This window comes from Equus asinus, chromosome 9 (genome assembly GCF_041296235.1).
Source record: "Equus asinus isolate D_3611 breed Donkey chromosome 9, EquAss-T2T_v2, whole genome shotgun sequence".
NCBI lineage: Eukaryota > Metazoa > Chordata > Mammalia > Perissodactyla > Equidae > Equus > Equus asinus.
Genome location: NC_091798.1, coordinates 95782147 through 95801053, shown reverse-complemented (window position 1 = coordinate 95801053; position 18907 = coordinate 95782147). Strand labels below are relative to the sequence as shown.

The 18907-nt window shown below is 42.1% G+C and overlaps 1 protein-coding gene across 1 annotated transcript; it reads left to right on the top strand.

Annotated features, from left to right (window-relative positions):
- Nucleotides 1-1337: 1337 nt before the first annotated feature.
- Nucleotides 1338-2240, top strand: LOC106838074 (olfactory receptor 5V1-like). Its single transcript, XM_014851946.3, has one exon. It carries the CDS (start codon nucleotides 1338-1340, stop codon nucleotides 2238-2240), a length of 903 nt encoding a protein of 300 aa, XP_014707432.3.
- Nucleotides 2241-18907: the final 16667 nt, after the last annotated feature.

Here is an 18907-nt window from a genome sequence, read left to right as displayed (position 1 = left end):
GGGAAGGGGAGGGAGAGGGAGGAGACATCAGCCCGCAGCCACCCGGGCTTAGCTTCAGTCAAGGAGCACAATCACCTCCTGGCCTTTGCACCAGGAACCGGTAGCCACAGGCTCCTCTGTGTCTTGCTGACCCCAGCCATCCGCACATCCTGTTGACACTGTTGCCTCTGTGACGACCTAGGAGCTTCTTCTCTTCTCAGTGGGGAGGCTGTTTCCTAGTTCCATCCCCTGCCTTTTCAGGGGAATGAGATTGTGCTGGTGGCGTTTCTGTGATATTTTATTTTCAGAGCTGCATGCAACTTGGGGTTTTCACCAGGCCCTCTTTGCCTACTCCCCCAACACCATCCCGCCTGCCACCCCTTCCATTTGACAGGAGCCATATCTGGTGGGCCAGATCAGGACTGCCAGGTGGGAAAAGATCCCAAGTCCCTTCTACACCACTGAAAGAATTCCACATGGTAAGCTTTCTACAAACCTTGCCATTTCCCGGGACATGGCACAGATCTCGCTGTTCCCAGGAAATCCTAACACTGCCCCAACAGCTGCCCAGGGACATGCCTGCAGCACCACCCAGCCTGCCTCCTACGCTCTGGATCATCCTGTGAGCCTGGGTTCCACTTCCCCACCTGGTTGGCACAGAGTTAGTGAGAGGACAGTCTCAGCCAATGACACTCTCCAATTTTTATTAACCATTAATGTAGACAGAAGCTTTGAGAATCAAAGATGAGAATGCGATGCCCAGGCTCTCCAATTCCGTATTCCCTCTTCCCTGGCATGTCGTAGACACTTTAATCTTAACTGAGACAGACAGGAAACATTTGCAAATATAAGCCTAAGAATCAAGTATTTTAGATTCAATATATTCATTTAAAAGAAGACATTTTTCAATGGGTCTTATTCACACTATGTTTAAGTTGATCAGAGGAAGATCCCTCAAAAAATCAGTATTTTAGGAAGATCAAAGGAATGGGCACCAGTAGAGGAGGGGCTGAGAGAGAAGGTGATATGGAGGAAAGAAAGAGGAAGAGAACTTTGCCAGTCGTCTCTCTCTCAATCTCTCTCTCTCTGTTTTCTGTACAAGATCATTATCAAGCAATGCAGTCAGACTCGACCACTTGCAGAAAATACAAATTGGTTCATCAGCATAATCACGTGATTCATTGAAATAGTATCATTTCAATAAACTGCTTATAGGTCTGATGTCTCCACTGTTAGAAGGCAGAGCTGTGTAGACAAAGTGGATCTGCACGGACGTGGTTCGAACTGGTTTCCTATGTGCTTCCTCACTCAGCGCGATGCAGCCACCACATCTGAATAAAGCTTCAAGAACAGTGGGAATGTCCAATCAGACAAGAGTGACTCAATTCATCCTCAGAGGCTTCTCAGATGTCCCTGAACTGAGATCTGTGTTGATCTTATTTTTCTCGCTCGTCTACCTGTTTGGCCTCCTGGGGAACTTCTCCACCATCACAGCTGTGATTAGGGAATGCCAGCTCCACTGCCCCATGTGCTATTTCCTGAAGAACCTGTCTTTTCTGGACATGTGCTACACCTCGGTCACCATCCCCAAGGCCCTGGCCACCTCCCTCACGGGGTCAGGGGTCATTTCCTACCTTGAGTGTGTAGCTCAGCTTTACGAGTGCTTCCTGCTCACAGCCATGGCCTATGACCGGTGCTTGGCCATCTACAGGCCCCTGCTCTATGGGGCCATCATGAGCGAGAAGCTTTGCTCTGTGCTGGTTGTCACAGCCTGGGGGAGCGGGGCCATCTACTCAGCCTTCCACACACTCAACACCTTCTCCCTCCCCTTCTGTGGGCCCAACCTCATTGAACATTTCTTCTGTGACATTCCTCCTGTCATGAGACTTGCCTGCACTGATTACCGCCTCAATGAGGAAGTGGGCTTTGCTGTGAGCAGCTGCATTGTCATGAGTTCCTTTGCCCTAACAGCCCTCTCCTACGTCTGGATCATCTCCACGATTGCCCGGATCCCCTCTGTGGACGGGAGGTGGAAATCCTTCTCCACCTGCTCCTCTCATCTGACCACAGTTGTTTTGTTTTATGGAACCGGAAGCCTCGTGTACTTGAGGCCTGCCTCCCAATACTCCCCAACCCAGGGTCGCCTGGCATCTGTGTTTTACTCCATTCTCACACCCACTTTGAATCCTGTCATCTACTGTCTGAGGAACAAACATATGAAGGTTGCCCTGCAGAAACTGTACTGTCGAAGAAAGCACTGAGTCCTGGAAGCGACACTTGGTGGCATTTTTAGAAGTTCTGTGACTGGTAGTTAAAGTCAAATATCGCTCCGTCCCTTGTCTCTTCTCTCTCCAAAGAAGGTCCACCAGCCTTTGCTGGACTCTTCTAACTCAGCACCACGTAAATTTTGATATTTCTCCAGGTTTTATCATGAGAGTCTTCTTGTAAAAGGACAACCTTCCCATCCACTATACCTGGAAGAATCCGTGTATTTCCTGAGCTTTCATTATGACTCTCATGTTTGTCATCATCCTCATGTAATGACCCTACTCTTGAATTTCCAACTTTCTCTTGACCACATTGACCTGATGTGCCACAAGCCCTTCCTTTCTAACATTTCTAAAATCTGCTTCTTCCTTCTCCTCAACCATCAAACTGTTCTTTCTATTGCTCCTACTTCACATATTTGTGCCATCTTCCGCTCAGCTCCCCAGGCTGAAACTTTTGAAGTTGTTCTTATTTCATCTTTGATCTTTGTCTTTCGAAACGTGATTAATCCCAGGTTCTCATTTTTTCCCTACGTGTATCATTGATCCCTTACATGCCTTCTCTTCTTAGCCCAGGGTTTCACGATCTCTTTCCTGGAATCAAATCTACTTATTCAATTCAGTGGTTTTCCAAGTTTCCTTTTTTTTTTTGAAGGAAGAACACTTTCTTCAAACAACATTTTACATGATAGCCCTCCAGATACAATCCAAGTGGTGATGAACGAGGCGTGGAGGGTGGTCTCGGTGCCGAAGCATACGCCCTCCTCCTCCCCCACCACCGGCATTTTCCATGGGTAAAGTCGTCAGAATCCACGGTGCTCTGTTGAATACTGTTTCCTTCCATATCCTACCTCTGCTGCTCCTTGAATTCTTGTCAACAAAGTAGCAGTTTATCTTTCCAATATATAGATCTTGATATGATCTTACAAGAAAGAAAATCCTACAGTGACTCGCGCCACTTCTGTAATAAAGACCAAGGTTTGTAGAGTCGCTTGCATTACCTTTTATCACAGGAAACTCGGTTATACGTATCCTCACCGTTAGCTACCCCCTCAAGCCATTTGACATTTCAGACGTCCAGGACCTTTCCTTCATTTTCATGCTTTGTAATGAACACTCCCCACTACTGTCTGCACGTTCAATGCCACTTCCTCTGTGACATACAAAGACTTATCTGCACCGATCAGCAGATCATTACTCTGCTTTCCAGATATTATTTTGTCTCCCTGTTCTGAAACTTTCTCTGTCATATATTTCATATTGAATGTATTTTTGTGCATTAAAAGATCACAAAATGTTGACAGGTCGGTATCTTCATCCAAGTGTCCTGCTACACCATTGCCACGTTTCCTGACTCTGTATTTTCTTGTGTCTAAATACTTGACACCTTTGTATGTATTTCTAGCTACCCCATAACATGGTCAAACTTGGTAGCCCTTTTCAGTTTCTTCCACTTTCAGAAGCCACCTTCTGCTCTCTTTATGTTGACTCTCGAGCTGCCCCTCGAGCCACCTTTGTGTTTGCACCCCCGTCTCAAATACCCTTCTCCCGTCTCCTTCACTCGCTTCACATCCACCAGGGTTCTACTCAATTGTGAGCTCTGGCACAGATTCCCTACGCAATCATGGGGCGTAGTTTCACTCCTGACGTCATGCCTTATCTCACTCATGTCTGATTGGACTGAGGATCAAATTCCCCAAGATATTTAAACCCTAGATACTACTGCTGAAAGTCCTGTAAAAGGGCAGGACTTCCCCAATGCTTGTCCTGTCTTCTTTCTGATTAGGATTAACTTCCCTATTCACTCTCCATGAGGCCTGCGGGAAGATTTCTTTCCTGTATCTGAATATTAATTCCATCACTCCCACAGGGGTGAAGCTCCATATGGATGCTTGTCCCCCTGCAACATTTTTTGGATATTGAGGATACTCTAAATCTCCAACTACGGGTCTTCCTACCTGACTGCATAAACTTCAGAGTACCAAAACACAAAAAAAGGAAGAAAGACCAACATTGAATTTCTTCTGAGGCAAGAAAGTAAACGAAAACCAAGACCAGCAGTGTTTCTGCAAACTAAACTAGAATACATTTGCCGTCAATCACTGGGTGCACGATCAGACACAGTCACATAAACACTCGATTTCCTCATCTGGGAAGTGAACTTAGTCATTACTACCTCACAAAATTTCATAAAATCATTGTGATTGTATATATGAAAGACTTAGGCAGTGCATGCCACGTAGTATGGTTCCTCATCACATACTTTTCTTATGGTTGTTAACATTATTAGATCATGAGGAGTCAGTTTAAAGGGTGTAGACGATGGCTATCTCAGTTTTATAAGTGTTTTGCAAGCGTCAATTGAATATCAAAGAGAGATAAATAGAACATCAATAGAATAGAAATGGAATTAGCAGATTCGCTATTGGGATGTGAATCCAGTCTGAGTTTATCAGAGAATCATTTCCTTGGATGTGATAATACATGTATTCCAGCACCATCGACTGTGGAAAGATAAAACGACTCAATGACTATTTCCTAAGTGAAGGAATGAAGGGCTAACAGAGAAAACAAATAAATGGTCGGACAAACAAAAGAACAAAGGAGCCCCAGATTCAGAGAAGAGAAAGGAGGGAGTTGAAAGATGGTGCAAATGAAAATAATCTCACTCATCAGCTGTGGTGCCTCATTCACAGCACATCGAGGGTCTCGGGACAGATGCAATAACAAGACAGTTACAAAATCTGAAAATCCCAACTACAAAACAAAAATGAAACCCAGGACCTTCCAATCAAGAACCTAAAAATATTTCCTGTTTATTTGGAGTCCATATTTATACTAGTGAGGGTTTTTTCCCATGATCTCTTGCTCAGTAACAACATGTTATGGAGCTTAGAGTGTTCTGTCTACATCTAAGCAACTAAAAACTGAGTCCTTTCAGTCACGTGAAACACAAAACCAAGAGCTTTATGCTTTGTTAGACTCTGGGGCTAGACAGACAAACGTAGAAATGTTTCAGGCCACAAGGTACTTAGAGACCATGATGTATAGCCAATTAACACACATTATGTCTGCTCATTAATGTGAAATTATAAGGTGACCTCTATCATTTTTGCCCAATTTGAATTTTGCTATCCTGACTGGTGTTGACTGGACCATTCCCTCTGACTCTCACCTGCATTTATAGAACCTGAATTTCACATCGAAGGACATGGCCAACTAGACAGGGCTGCCTGAATCCCTTTTCTCAGGCTCTAGAGCTGCGACAGGTTTAGAACTCTTACAAACACTGTTGTTGTAGTGATTGATTGGCAGCCTCACGTGGAATGCTCTTCTTGACCAGGTCCTTCATGTCTCCATCCATTTCATTATGAAGAACGTACGGTTTGTAGATTTCTGCTTAAGGATTCCCATTGATCACAGAAATAATTTTAAGACATCAATCCAAAGGATCTCTGTCTTCATGCTGAAATGTCCCTTTGGGGTTTGACATAATTTCAGAGCAGCTACTCTTATCGCTAATGACACAGTCACCGCCAACCCTGCAATCAGATTTCAGCACGGACCATTGTCTCTAGGCCCAGAGCTTCCCGTTCTATTTATTTTCTTCTTCTGGTCCAACTTTGTTCATCTCTTTTCAGTGAAGTATTTCAATCCCTTTCCACATATGAATTTGTTCAGATCAACTTATCAGAGACATGTCTTCATCCTACATATTCCCGGGTTTACTCCTCAGTAAAAAGTTCGTATTCCATTTCTTGCTTAGTAACACAATCATGGCACCCTGGTTCAACATCTGGGAGTAATTATTAACTTTTCTTCTTCAAAAATTATATATAATGCAATCAGAACTTTTCACCCACTTTGTGCAGTGTTTCTCACACATACCTTCATATTTCAATTCCATTTTCCTTATTTTTTACAGCTCGTGTCCTCTTTATATCACAACTGGATTATCTCTCGTTGCATCTCAGTTTGAGTTCCTGACGCTCTTCTTGTTCCCTTTCCTGCTGATCTACCTAACTCCAACTAGAATGATTTTATTGAATACGACTCAAAATGCTGTACGTCTAAGTGAAAACCTTTCCATTATTCATTTTTATGTGTAGAATAAATCAAAACTACTTCCTTTACCAATAAAAGATGTGTCCACAATTTTTTAGTTCAAACATTTCTTAGTTTTTGGCATTTCCCTCTTGTTAAGCATCATTGAAGTAAATGGAAACAACAATGTTTCTGTGTGATCTGATGACACAATCAAATGGAATTTATAAGTACACAATTTGATGTATAAATAATTTACAACTTTTTAAAAGCCAAAAAATAGAGAGAGTTACCATTTTCTGTACAAGTAACCACTCGTCAGCCACCAGGAAAATGAAATGAAGGTAAATAGTCTCCTATCAACTGCCTCCACTACACGAGTGGTTACTGCTCTTTGAAGGTGACTGAGATCAGTTAGAAATGTGTTTCAGAAACTTAAAGGCAAAGAGTAAATACTTATAAAAATAAGTATAATTGATATACTGAGAGAAGAAAAAATGAAATCATATAAAACTCTCAACAAAAAAACAGAGAAGGGAGAAAAAGGAGGAAATTTAGAAAAGAAAAACTGCAACAAATAGACAACAGTAACAAACATGGTAGATATAATCTATGTCAATAATCACTTTAAATGTGAACGGTCAGACCAACTGAATTACAGAAATTGTCAGAGTGGGTTTAGAAACATCAACATCTGTATGTTGTCTACGTATAGTTACAAGAAACCAACTTTAAATATAAAACATTGATAGATTAAAAATAAATAAATGGGGAAAATATATCATGTCAAAACTAAGCAAAAGAAAGCTAGACTAGCTCTATTAATTTCAAAGAAGACTTTAGAACAAGGAAATTAATCAGGAATAAAGAAGGACATTATCTAATATTAAAGGGGTCAATTCTCCAAGAAGAAACAAAATCACTCAACATGTATGCACTGGATCACAGAGCATCAAAATATTGGAGGCAAAAATTGACAGAACTGCAAGGAGAAACAGACAAACCCACAGTTAGAGTTGGAGACTTCAACACCTTACTACCAGTTATTGACAGAGATTGCAGGGAAAAAAATCAGTAAGACCTGAAACTCGCTATCACTCACTTTGGTCTAATTGACATGTACAGAAAACGTTGGCCGGTAAGAGGAGAATACACTTTCTACAGAAGTTGACATGGAATATTCTTTGAGACAGTCCATGGTGTGGACCATAAAAGAAAAATGAAAAAAAAATTTAAAATTAAAAATTATGCAAAGTATGTTCTCACATGACAATGACATTAAAAAAGAATTCAATGACAGAATGATAGTTTGAAAATGCTCAATATTTGGAAATTAAACAATGTTCTTCTTTTGGGGTGAATATGATGTAGTCTATACAGAAGTTGAAATATAATGATGTACACCTGAAATTTTAATGATGTTTTAACAAACGTTACCTCAATTTTAAAAAGTTAAAAATAAAAATCTAAAAAAAAAAGAATTTTTAAAAAAGTTTATATAGAGGCCCTAACTGGGTTCAGTCACGCACACAGGGGGCCTTAACTGGGTTTAGTCAGTACCCATCCAGATGGCATCATCACCACATTACTACCTTAAGGCTGTATCCTCGGGGCAGCTTCTGGCAGTGGGGAAAGAAGCAGAACCCACATTCCAAAGACGGGGGGGGCCAGCTCCAATGATCTGGGGTCAAACCTGTGGTTGTGTCTTCTGGATGGCCTTTCCCAACAGACTCCAAATAGCCAAAGCAATCTTGAGACAAAAGAACAAAGATGGAAGCCAACAGGCAGCCATCATGCCCATGCAGGACCTGGGGCTCATGACCACCTCGTAGTGCAGGGGTGGCAGGTGACAGCAAAGCAGTCATCGGACATGGCAGCGAGAAGGAAGAGCTCCATGGCTGCGACAAACTCATGGAAGATGTCTGTGAGGCACAACCTGGCAACAGCATGGAGATGCCCTGAGGCAGAGCATTGTGGATGGTTTTACAGATGGTGGCAGAGAGGAGGGAGAGCCAAGAGACAGGTTCTTCAGGAAGAAATACCTGGGAGGGCAGACAGGCTGGTCCAGGGCAGGCTGGGTGAGGAGGAGGAGGTTTCCCAGCACAGTGGCCAGATACATGAGTAAAAGAGACCCCCTGAGGTTTCCTAGGGACTTAAGTCAAAACAGATGTGTGCCCATCAGCCAGAAAACAGGTTTTCTGTGCTCAGTTTTAATTTTTCCATTGCTTGTGAACTACTGTTTTATAAATACAGGTTTTTTCCTCCACATTTATTTTGGCCCCGTGTTGTGTTTTCCTCTCTCCCTCTCTTGCTCTCCTCCTTTTTTCATTCATTCTTTACTTTCTTCATACATTCATGAAAGAAGCACTTAAATATAGCCTGCTTATTCACTTATCGAGCCACTCTTAAAATGCTTATGATCCCTCAGAAGCAACTTATTGAATAGGTAAAATTTACACTCCTATCTTTTATTAATATTTGTGTTACATTGATCTAATAGGTAGATAAAAATGCTAAGCTATTAATATAGCTTCCAAATGCAGAAGTCTTAAATATTATAAGATAGAGCATGAGGATTTAAGTCGAAAATAGCACATTAGGCCCCATCTCTATTTTATAGCCAATAAATAGAACATTATATTTAATATTGTGGAGAGGTATTAACTTTGATCAATGGTATCTCAGCGTGGACAGAGAGTCTTACATTTTTTTTTCCATCATGGTGTTCACCCAAAGAATCCTCACATTTAGGGACCACCTGTCAGACCCATGCACGTGTTTCATGTACTAACCAGACTTCTCAGTGCAATGCCTGCAGAAGGATCTGAGAGCATCCACTGCTCCACCAGGGTAGGATGTGTGTGTCATGCAAGTGTATTCTGTACACTCTGGATTTTTGAAGGTCAGAGGTTAACAGGAAAAATAAGCTGATTATTCTCAGAATCTATCAGCAGGAAGGACCTCTGGAGAGATGTCCTCTGAGGCATGGGCACCTCCCATTGGGACAACGTCCCATGCCATTACCATGCAGAGAAACACGAGGACCCAGGACATGGTTTTATAATTATTGCATACTGAATACATCTACTGGAGACAGCGAAGAAGCTGAGCGAAGATTAATTAATCCAACAAATGTTTATTGAGCTTCCCCTCCGTGCCAGATTTTACTCTGGATAAGAGCTGTGGATTGAGACATGAACAAATTAGCCATGTTCTCTGGACTCAGAGAGATTAAAACAGACAGTTACTCAAAAGCTGTAATTAAAGGAGGATCCAAGATGGCACCGTGAGTAGTCCTCTTTGCTCTCCCCCTTCGAGTTTACAATTATTTGGACACTCATCGCTTAACAAAGGATATCCAGAACAGCATCTGAGGACGTCTGAGAGACCCACGCGACTATACATCGGAAGGCGGACAGACTTCCCTTAGGGAGGATGTGGAGATAGGTGAAAACTCTCCGAGCCTGACTGAACAGGCTCGTACCTGCAAGCGGCTGTCTTCCAATGGACGCCCCCAGAAGATCAACACACACCTAGGGCAGGAGCGAGCACACACCAGAGGAGCGACGGTGGAAACAGGTGACCAGAACCCTACCTAAACCCCCCGCAATTACTCCTAAACGCAGAGGGAAACTCTAGAGTTACACACCTGAGCCCACGGGGAGAGTCTCGCCCCACCATTGGCGGGGAGATCCCGCCTAGTGTTCACGGCGCCTGGAGGGTCCCAGAGAGAATCACTGAGGGTACGGCGGCCCCCAGGCTGCCACTGCCTGCACACTGGGGAAAGGGATTGCCAGAGATCTCAGAGAGGACTGGGGCTGGGGGAACTTTCAAAGGCCAGCTCCGCGCCCCAGAGGGGAAGCTCCAGAGTTCCACCCGGGCAGCAGACAAAACTCTCTGTCTGCCATTAGTGGAGGGGCCACGCCCAGCATTCACAATTCCGGGAAAGTCCCGGAGAGAATCCCAGAGGGTGAGGTGACCCCCAGCTGCCATTGCCCGCCCCATGGGGCAACGGATTGCGGGAGATCTCGGAGAGGACTGGGGCTGAGTGAAGCTCCAGAGGCCGGCTCCATGCCCTAGAGGGGAAGCTCCAGAGTTCCGCTCGGGCAGCAGACAAAACTCTCTGTCTGCTATTAGCGGAGGGGCTACGCCCAGCATCCACAACATCGGGAGGGTCCCGGAGAGGAGAATATCAGGCAGGGCAGCAGCTGACCAGCTACCACTGAAATCAGGATCTCCGCCTATCCCCCAGACAGGGCAAAGCACTCCCCAAGTTCCTGGAGAACAGGACTGGGGCTGGGTGAAGTTCCAGCGACCCAGCTCCGTAGCCTAGGGGAAAACCCTACAGGCTCACAGCAGCCTCAGGGAAAGCCTCTGCACAGCACTAGTAGAGAGCACCCATCCAGCAGCCACAAGGCTGGAAGATCCCGGGACAAAAGTAGCATAGCTAGGTGAGCTAACCACAGACGGTAGAAGATGCCAATAGCTCTGCTGCGACCCATAGTGGACAAGTGAGATTTTGTGGGTACCGACAGTGACGGAGCGGCAAATATAAGTGATCCTACCCCTGGCCGCTGGAAAAGCCCATAACACTGTTGCAGACCCCAAGGAGGGAGCACGTCTAGGTGGGCTGCAACAGTAGGCACCAGCAGCCTGAAGCCCCCCCGTGACAGCCCCCACGGCAGAAGAGGGAATCGAAAGGACCACTGTGACTATGAGGAGGGGCCCAGGCCCAGTTAGCAACTGCAGATAGGGTTCCTGGTTGGTGCGGTATAAACAGCTGCTCCCCCACCACACCAGCAGGAACAAGTGGAAGGAGCAACTAAACTCTATCTCTATGTGGAGGCACAAATCAACAACATCAAGCAATATGAAAAAATACATTAAATCTCCAGAACAGAAGGAAAATAACAAATACACAGAAAACAATCCCAAAGAAAATGAGATATATAACCTAAATGACGATGACTTCAAAACAGCCATCATTAAAATACTCAATGAGTTAAGAGAGAATTCAGATAGATAACTCAACGAGTTCAGGAGTTATGTCACAAAAGAGTTTGACATGATAAAGAAGAACCAAACAGAAATACTGGAAATGAAGAACGCAATAGAGGAGATTAAGAAAAATCTAGATGCACTGAACAGTAGGGCCGATAATATGGAGGAAAGAATTAGCAATTTGGAAGATGGGAATATAGAAATGCTGCAGGCAGAGGAGGAGAGAGAAGTAAGACTAAAAAGAAATGAAGAAACTCTCCAAGAATTATCAGACACAATTAGGAGATGCAACATAAGGATTATAGGTATACCAGAGGGAGAAGAGAAGGAGAAAGGGGCAGAAAGCCTATTCAAAGAAATAATGGCTGAGAACTTCCCAAATCTGGTGAGAGAGATGGATCTTCAGGTGACAGAAGCCAATAGATCTCCAAACTTTATCAATGCAAGAAGACCAACCCCACGGCATATAGTAGTGAAGCTAGCAAAAGTCAACGACAAGAAGAAAATACTAAGGACAGCCAGGCAAAAGAAACTAAGTTAGAAAGGAACCCCCATCAGGCTATCAGCAGATTTCTCAGCAGAAACTTTACAGGCTAGAAGAGAGTAGAATGATATATTCAAAAATCTGAAGGACAAAAACCTACAGCCGAGAATTCTCTACCCAGCGAAAATATCCTTCAAATACGATGGAGAAATAAAAACTTTCCCAGATAAACAAAAATTAAGGGAGTTCATTGCCACAAAACCCCCTCTTCAGGAAATCCTCAGGAAAACCCTCATTCCTGAAAAATCAAAAAAAGGAAAGGGGCTACAAAACCAAGAGCAGAGGAGATAAGTAGAAGGACAACAATAGAGAGTAGCAGCTCTTCATCATAACAGATTAAACCATGGGACGAGAAACAAAGGAAATTGAAGAAAACTGGAAAACAAGACATAAAATGGTAGTGGTAGGCCCCCACATCTCAATAATCACTCTAAATGTAAATGGATTGAACTCCCCAATCAAAAGACACAGAGTGGCAGGATGGATCAAAGAACAAGACCCAACAATATGCTGCCTCCAGGAAACACACCTCAGCCCCAAAGACAAACACAGACTCAGAGTGAAGGGATGGAGAACAATACTCCAAGCTAATAATGAACAAAAGAAAGCGGGTGTCGCTATACTAATATCAGACAAGGTAGACTTCAAAGCAAAACAGATAAAGAAAGACAAAGAGGGACAGTATATAATGATAAAAGGGACTCTCCACCAAGAAGACATAACACTTATAAATATATGCGCACCCAACACAGGAGCACCAAAATTTGTAAAGCAACTCTTAACAGAACTAAAAGAAGACATCAACAACAATACAATAATAGTAGGGGACCTCAACACACCATTAACACCAATGGACAGAACATCCAGACAGAAAATCAACAAGGAAATAACAGAATTAAATGAAAAATTAGACCAGATGGACTTAATAGATATATATAGAACACTTCATCCAAAAACAGCAGGTTACACATTCTTCTCAAGTGCACTTGGAGCATTCTCAAGGATTGACCATATTTTGGGAAACAAAGCAAACATCAATAAATACAAGAGAGTTGAAATAATATCAAGCATCTTATCTGATCATAATGCTATGAAACTAGAAATCAACTACAAGAAAAAAGCAGAGAAAGGTGCAAAAATGTGGAGACTAAACAACACGCTTCTGAACAAACAATGGATCATTGAAGAAATTAAAGAAGAAATCAAATATTATCTGGAGACAAATGAAAATGAGAATACAACATACCAAATCATCTGGGATGCAGCAAAAGCAGTCCTAAGAGGGAAATTCATCGCAATACAGGCTCACCTCACTAAACAAGAAAAAGCTCACATAAGCAACCTCAAACAACACCTAACAGAACTAGAAAAAGAAGAACAAACAAAGCCCAGAGTCAGTAGAAGGAGGGAAATAATAAAAATAAGAGCAGAAATAAATGATATTGAAACAAAAAAGACAATAGAAAGGATCAATGAAACAAAGAGTTGGTTCTTCGAAAAAATTAACAAAATCTACAAACCTTTAGCCAGACTCACCAAGAAAAGAAGAGAGAAATCGCAAATCAATAAAATTAGGAATGAGAGAGGAGAAATCACAACAGATACCAATGAAATACAAGGGATCATAAGAGAATACTATGAAAAACTATATGCCAACAAATTGAACAAGCTGGAAGAAATGGACAAATTCCTAGACTCCTACAATCTCCCCAAACTGAATCAGGAAGAAATGGAGAATCTGAATAGGCCAATCACAAGTAAGGAAATAGAAATGGTAATCAAAAACCTCCCCAAAAATAAGAGTCCAGGACCAGACGGCTTCTCTGGAGAATTCTACCAAACATTCAAAGAAGACTTAATACCTATTCTTCTCAAACTATTCCAGAAAATTGAGGAAGATGGAGTACTCCCTAACACATTCTATGAAGCCAACATCACTCTGATCCCCTAACCTGACAAGGACAACACAAAGAAGGAGAACTACAGGCTGATATCACTGATGAACATAGATGGAAAAATCCTCAACAAAATTTTGGCAAACCGAATACAGCAATACATCAAAAAGATTATACACCATGATCAAGTGGGATTTATACCAGGGACACAGGGATGGTTCAACATCTGCAAGTCAATCAACGTGATACACTACATCAACAAAATGAAAAACAAAAACCACATGATCATCTCAATAGATGCAGAGAAAGCATTCGACAAGATCCAACACCCATTTATGATAAAAACCCTCAATAAAATGGGTATAGAAGGAAAGTACCTCAACATAATAAAGGCCATATATGACAGACCCACAGCCAACATCATACTCAATGAACAAAAACTGAAAGCCATCCCTCTGAGGACAGGAACAAGACAAGGGTGCCCACTTTCACCACTCCTATTCAACATAGTACTGGAGGTGTTGGCCAGAGCAATTCGGCAGGAAAATGAAATAAAAGGAATCCAAATAGGCAACGAAGAAGTAAAACTCTCGCTGTTTGCAGACAGCATGATCTTATATATAGAAAACCCCAAAGAATCCATAGAAAACTATTAGAAATAATCAACAACTACAGCAAAGTAGCAGGGTATAAAATCAACATATATAAATCAGTAGCATTTCTATACACTAACAATGAACTAACAGAAAAAGAACTCAAGAACTCTATCCCATTCACAATCGCAACGAAAAGAATAAAATACCTTGGGATAAACTTAACCAAGGAAGTGAAGGATCTATACAATGAAAACTACAAGACTTTCTTGAAAGAAATTGATGACGACATAAAGAGATGGAAAGACATTCCATGCACATGGACTGGAAGAATAAACATAGTTAAAATGTCCATACTACCTAAAGCAATCTACAGATTCAACGCTATCCCAATCAGAATCCCAAGAACATTCTTCACAGAAATTGAACAAAGAATCCTAAAATTCATATGGGGCAACAAAAGACCCCAAATTGCTAAGGCAATCCTGAGCAAGAAAAACAAAGCCGGCAGAATCACAATCCCAGATTTCAAAACATATTACAAAGCTACAGTGATCAAAACAGCATGGTACTGGTACAAAAACAGGTCCACAGATCAATGGAACAGAATTGAAAGCCCAGAGATAAAACCAGACATCTATGGACAGCTAATCTTCGACAAAGGAGCAGAGGGCCTACAATGGAGAAAAGAAAGTCTCTTCAACAAATGGTGCTGGGAAAACTGGACAGCCACATGCAAAAGATTGAAAATTGACCATTCTTTTTCACCACACACCAAAATAAACTCAAAATGGATCAAAGACCTAAAGATTAGGCCTGAAACAATAAGTCTTCTGGAAGAGAATATAGGCAGTACACTCTTTGACATCAGTTTCAAAAGAATCTTTTGGACACTATAACTCCTCAGCTGAGGGAAACAATAGAAAGAATAAACAAATGGGACTTCATCAGACTAAAGAGCTTCTTCAAGGCAAGGAAAAACAGGATTGAAACAAGAAAACAGCTCACTAATTGGGAAAAAATATTTACAAGCCACTTATCCGGCAAAGGGTTAATCTCCATAATATACAAAGAACTCACACGGCTTAACAACAAAAAAACAAACAACCCGATCAAAAAATGGGCAGAGGACATGAACAGACATTTCTCAAAAGAAGATATGAATATGGCCAATAGACACATGAAAAGATGTTCATCATCGCTAATCATCAGGGAAATGCAAATCAAAACTACACTAAGATATCACCTTACACCCGTTAGATTGGCAAAAACATCCAAAACCAAGAGTGACAAATGTTGGAGAGGTTGTGGAGAAAAAGGAACCCTCATACACTGTTGGTGGGAATGCAAACTGGTACAGCCACTATGGAAAACAGTATGGAGATTTCTCAAAAAGTTAAAAATAGAAATACCCTATGACCCAGCCATCCCATTACTGGGTATCTATCCTAAGAACCTGAAATCAGAAATCCCAAGAGTCCCTTGCACCCCTATGTTCATCACAGCATTATTTACAATAGCCAAGACGTGGAACCAACCTACATGCCCAGAAACTGATGATTGGATAAAGAAGATATGGTATATATACACAATGGAATACTACTCAGCCATAAAAAAAGACAAAATTGGCCCATTCACAGCAACGTGGATGGACCTCGAGGGTATTATGTTAAGCGAAATAAGCCAGTCAGAGAAAGACGAACTCTATATGACTCCACTCATAGGTGGAAGTTAATATATTGACAAGGAGATCTGATCGGTGGTTACCAGGGAAAAGGGGGGGGGGGGTTGGGGGGAGGGCACAAAGGCGGAAGTGGTGTACCCACAACATGACTAACAAAAATGTACAACTGAAATCTCACAAGGTTGTAATCTATCATAACATTAATAAAAAAAAAAGCTGTAATTAAAATAACAAGAAGTGTAAAAAGGAAAAGGTGCAGAATTTGACATTTTGTAACAGGAAAAACAAATCTATTCTGGTTTCAGGAGAGGCTTCCAGGAAGAAATCATATTTAATCTAAGCCCTGAGGGTAAAGCCTGGTGAATAGGATCAGGAAGGATGGCAGCCCTGACTGAGATTCCATCTAAGCAACAGCACATGAAAATGCCCCGGGGCTGTGATAAGCTAGTTTAAGAGAACTTGGGAAAAGAAGGAAAGCACACAGCACACGGGTAGGAAAGGTGGGCAGATTATGCATGGCATTAAACCATGTCACTGTGTTTTCCCTCTCCTTCCTTAGTCTTTGTATACACACTTCCATTCATGCTCTAAGTATGTTACCAAAGTTCTCTAAGATCTAGAAGACAAAATAGTATCTTAAAGTGTTATACTTTCCAATTTAATGTCCTGACAATTCCTGGATTTTAAAATCAGTTTCCCTATTGTCAAATAGTGTATCTGAATTGACTCGTGTATTGACAAAATTAATGTCATCAATAAATAACACTTTAAGAATAATAGTGTTTTATCTGATTATATGACACAGCTCCATGATCCAGACATACCATAAAAATGATAACTAGTAAATCAGTTATTCTAAAGATATATAGACTGCTCTGTGTGTGCATGTATAAAAATTTTAGAGAAGTGATGCCAGCAATGTGGCAGAGTGAGCTGTTGCCTTTATGTCTCCCCTTCTTAATTATAACTAAACAGACATTCATTGACCAACAGAGGATACCCACAGAGCTCAGCAGGGCACCTGAGAGACTCATGCAGCTACGCATCTGAAGGTGGATGGACTGGGTCCCTTGGAAGCAGTGGAGATAGGTGAGCACTCCCCTACCTCCCCAGCAGCAGTGAGCCAGGTCGTGGGTCTTCACACAGTGGCCAGTGCTACTCTAAGAGGAGGCAGGGACAGCCCAGACTGCAGGTGAACGCCATCCCAGCCAGCAGGAGCGCCTGCCATGGCACCAAGGCCGTGCCAGCGGGAACACAGCTTGGCGTGACTGTGAGAAGAGGTGGCAGCAGCCCTGCATGAAAGCACAAACACTTTCCTGGCTGGTGGGAGCCCCCATTGTGCCACCACGGCCCCACAAGAGGGAACGCACCTCGGCATGACTGTAAGAAGAGGAGGCAGCAGCCGTGCGCATGTGCATGAACACTTTCCTGGCTGGCAGGAGCACCCACCATGCCAGTAGGGCTCTGACAAGTGGTCCCAGCTTAGACCATGTGAAGAAGACCACTCAACAGGCACGGCAACTGGCACAAGTGTAAGCGGAGGCAATGGCAATACGGTATGTGCGGGAACACCACCCCAGCTTATGGGAGCACCCACCATACTCACACAACTTCCAGTAGACAGAGTGGGATCAGAAACACAGCTCCTGCTTCCCCCAGTGGTAGCCGGAGGAATCTGTGACCTGATACTACCACAAATGTAATAGCAAAGGATAGCTTGATCAAAAACCATGAAAAACAACAGTAACACTTCAGAGGAGAAGGAAAAAGACAAGTCTCCAGAAACCAACCCTGAACTCCCAGAAATTAACAATCTAAGTGACAGAGAATTCAAAATAGCTGTCAAAAAGAAACTCAATGAGTTATGAGAAAACTCAGAAAGACAGTTCAATGAAATCAGGAATGAAACTAATGAGCAGAAGGAATACTTCACCAAAGAGACTGAAACTCTATAAAGAAACAAACAAATTCTGGAGGTGAAGAACACAATCACAGAGATAAAAATAATCTAGAATCCTTAAAAAAAATAGAGCTAAATTATGGAGTACAGAACTAGTGATTTAGAGGATAGAAATATAGAAATGCTTCAGGTGGAGGAGAGACAACTAAGATTTTTTAAAAATAAAGGAGTTCTTCGAGAAACATCTAACTCAATTAGGACATGAAAAATAAGGATTATAGATATTCCAGAGGGAAAAGTGAGGGAGAAAGGAGCAGAGCTTTTTCAAAAACAATAGCTCAGAACTTCCCAAACCTGGGGAAGAAATTGGACATAAAAATACATGAAGCAAACAGAACTCCTAATTACATCAATGCAAAAAGACCTTCTCCAAGGCATATATTAGTAAAATTGGCAAAGTAAATGACAAAGAAAAAATACCAAGAGCAGCAAGGTGGAAGAAGAAAATCTACAAAGGAACCCCTATCAGGCTTTCAGTGGATTTCTTGACATAAACCTTACAGGCTAGGAGAGAGTGGAAAGATATGTTCAAAATACTGAAAGACAAAAACTTTCAGTCAAGAATACTCTATCCAGCTAAACTATCCTTCAGATATGATGGAGAAATAAAAGCTTTCCCAGATAAACAAAAACTGAGGGAGTTCATCGCCACTAGACCTCCCCTATAAGAAGTGACCAAGGATGCCCTCATATCTGAAACAAAAAGGCAAAGGTCTACAAAGCTTTGAGCAAGAAGATAAATAGACAGACAAAATCAGAATACTGCAGCTCTCTTTCAGAACACGGTGGCAAATACTTAATTATGACTTAAAAGATAAAGAGAAGGATAGCATCAAAAATAACCATAAACACTTCATTTTACTCACAAACTCACAACACAAAACAGCATTGTTTGCAAAAACAATATCTCAGAAGGGAAAGAGGAAAGGGGTGGAACCTG

Bases quoted from the DNA above. Each gene is read 5' to 3' on its own strand.
- LOC106838074 (XM_014851946.3), top strand. From the start codon at position 1,338: ATGTCCAATCAGACAAGAGTGACTCAATTCATCCTCAGAGGCTTCTCA.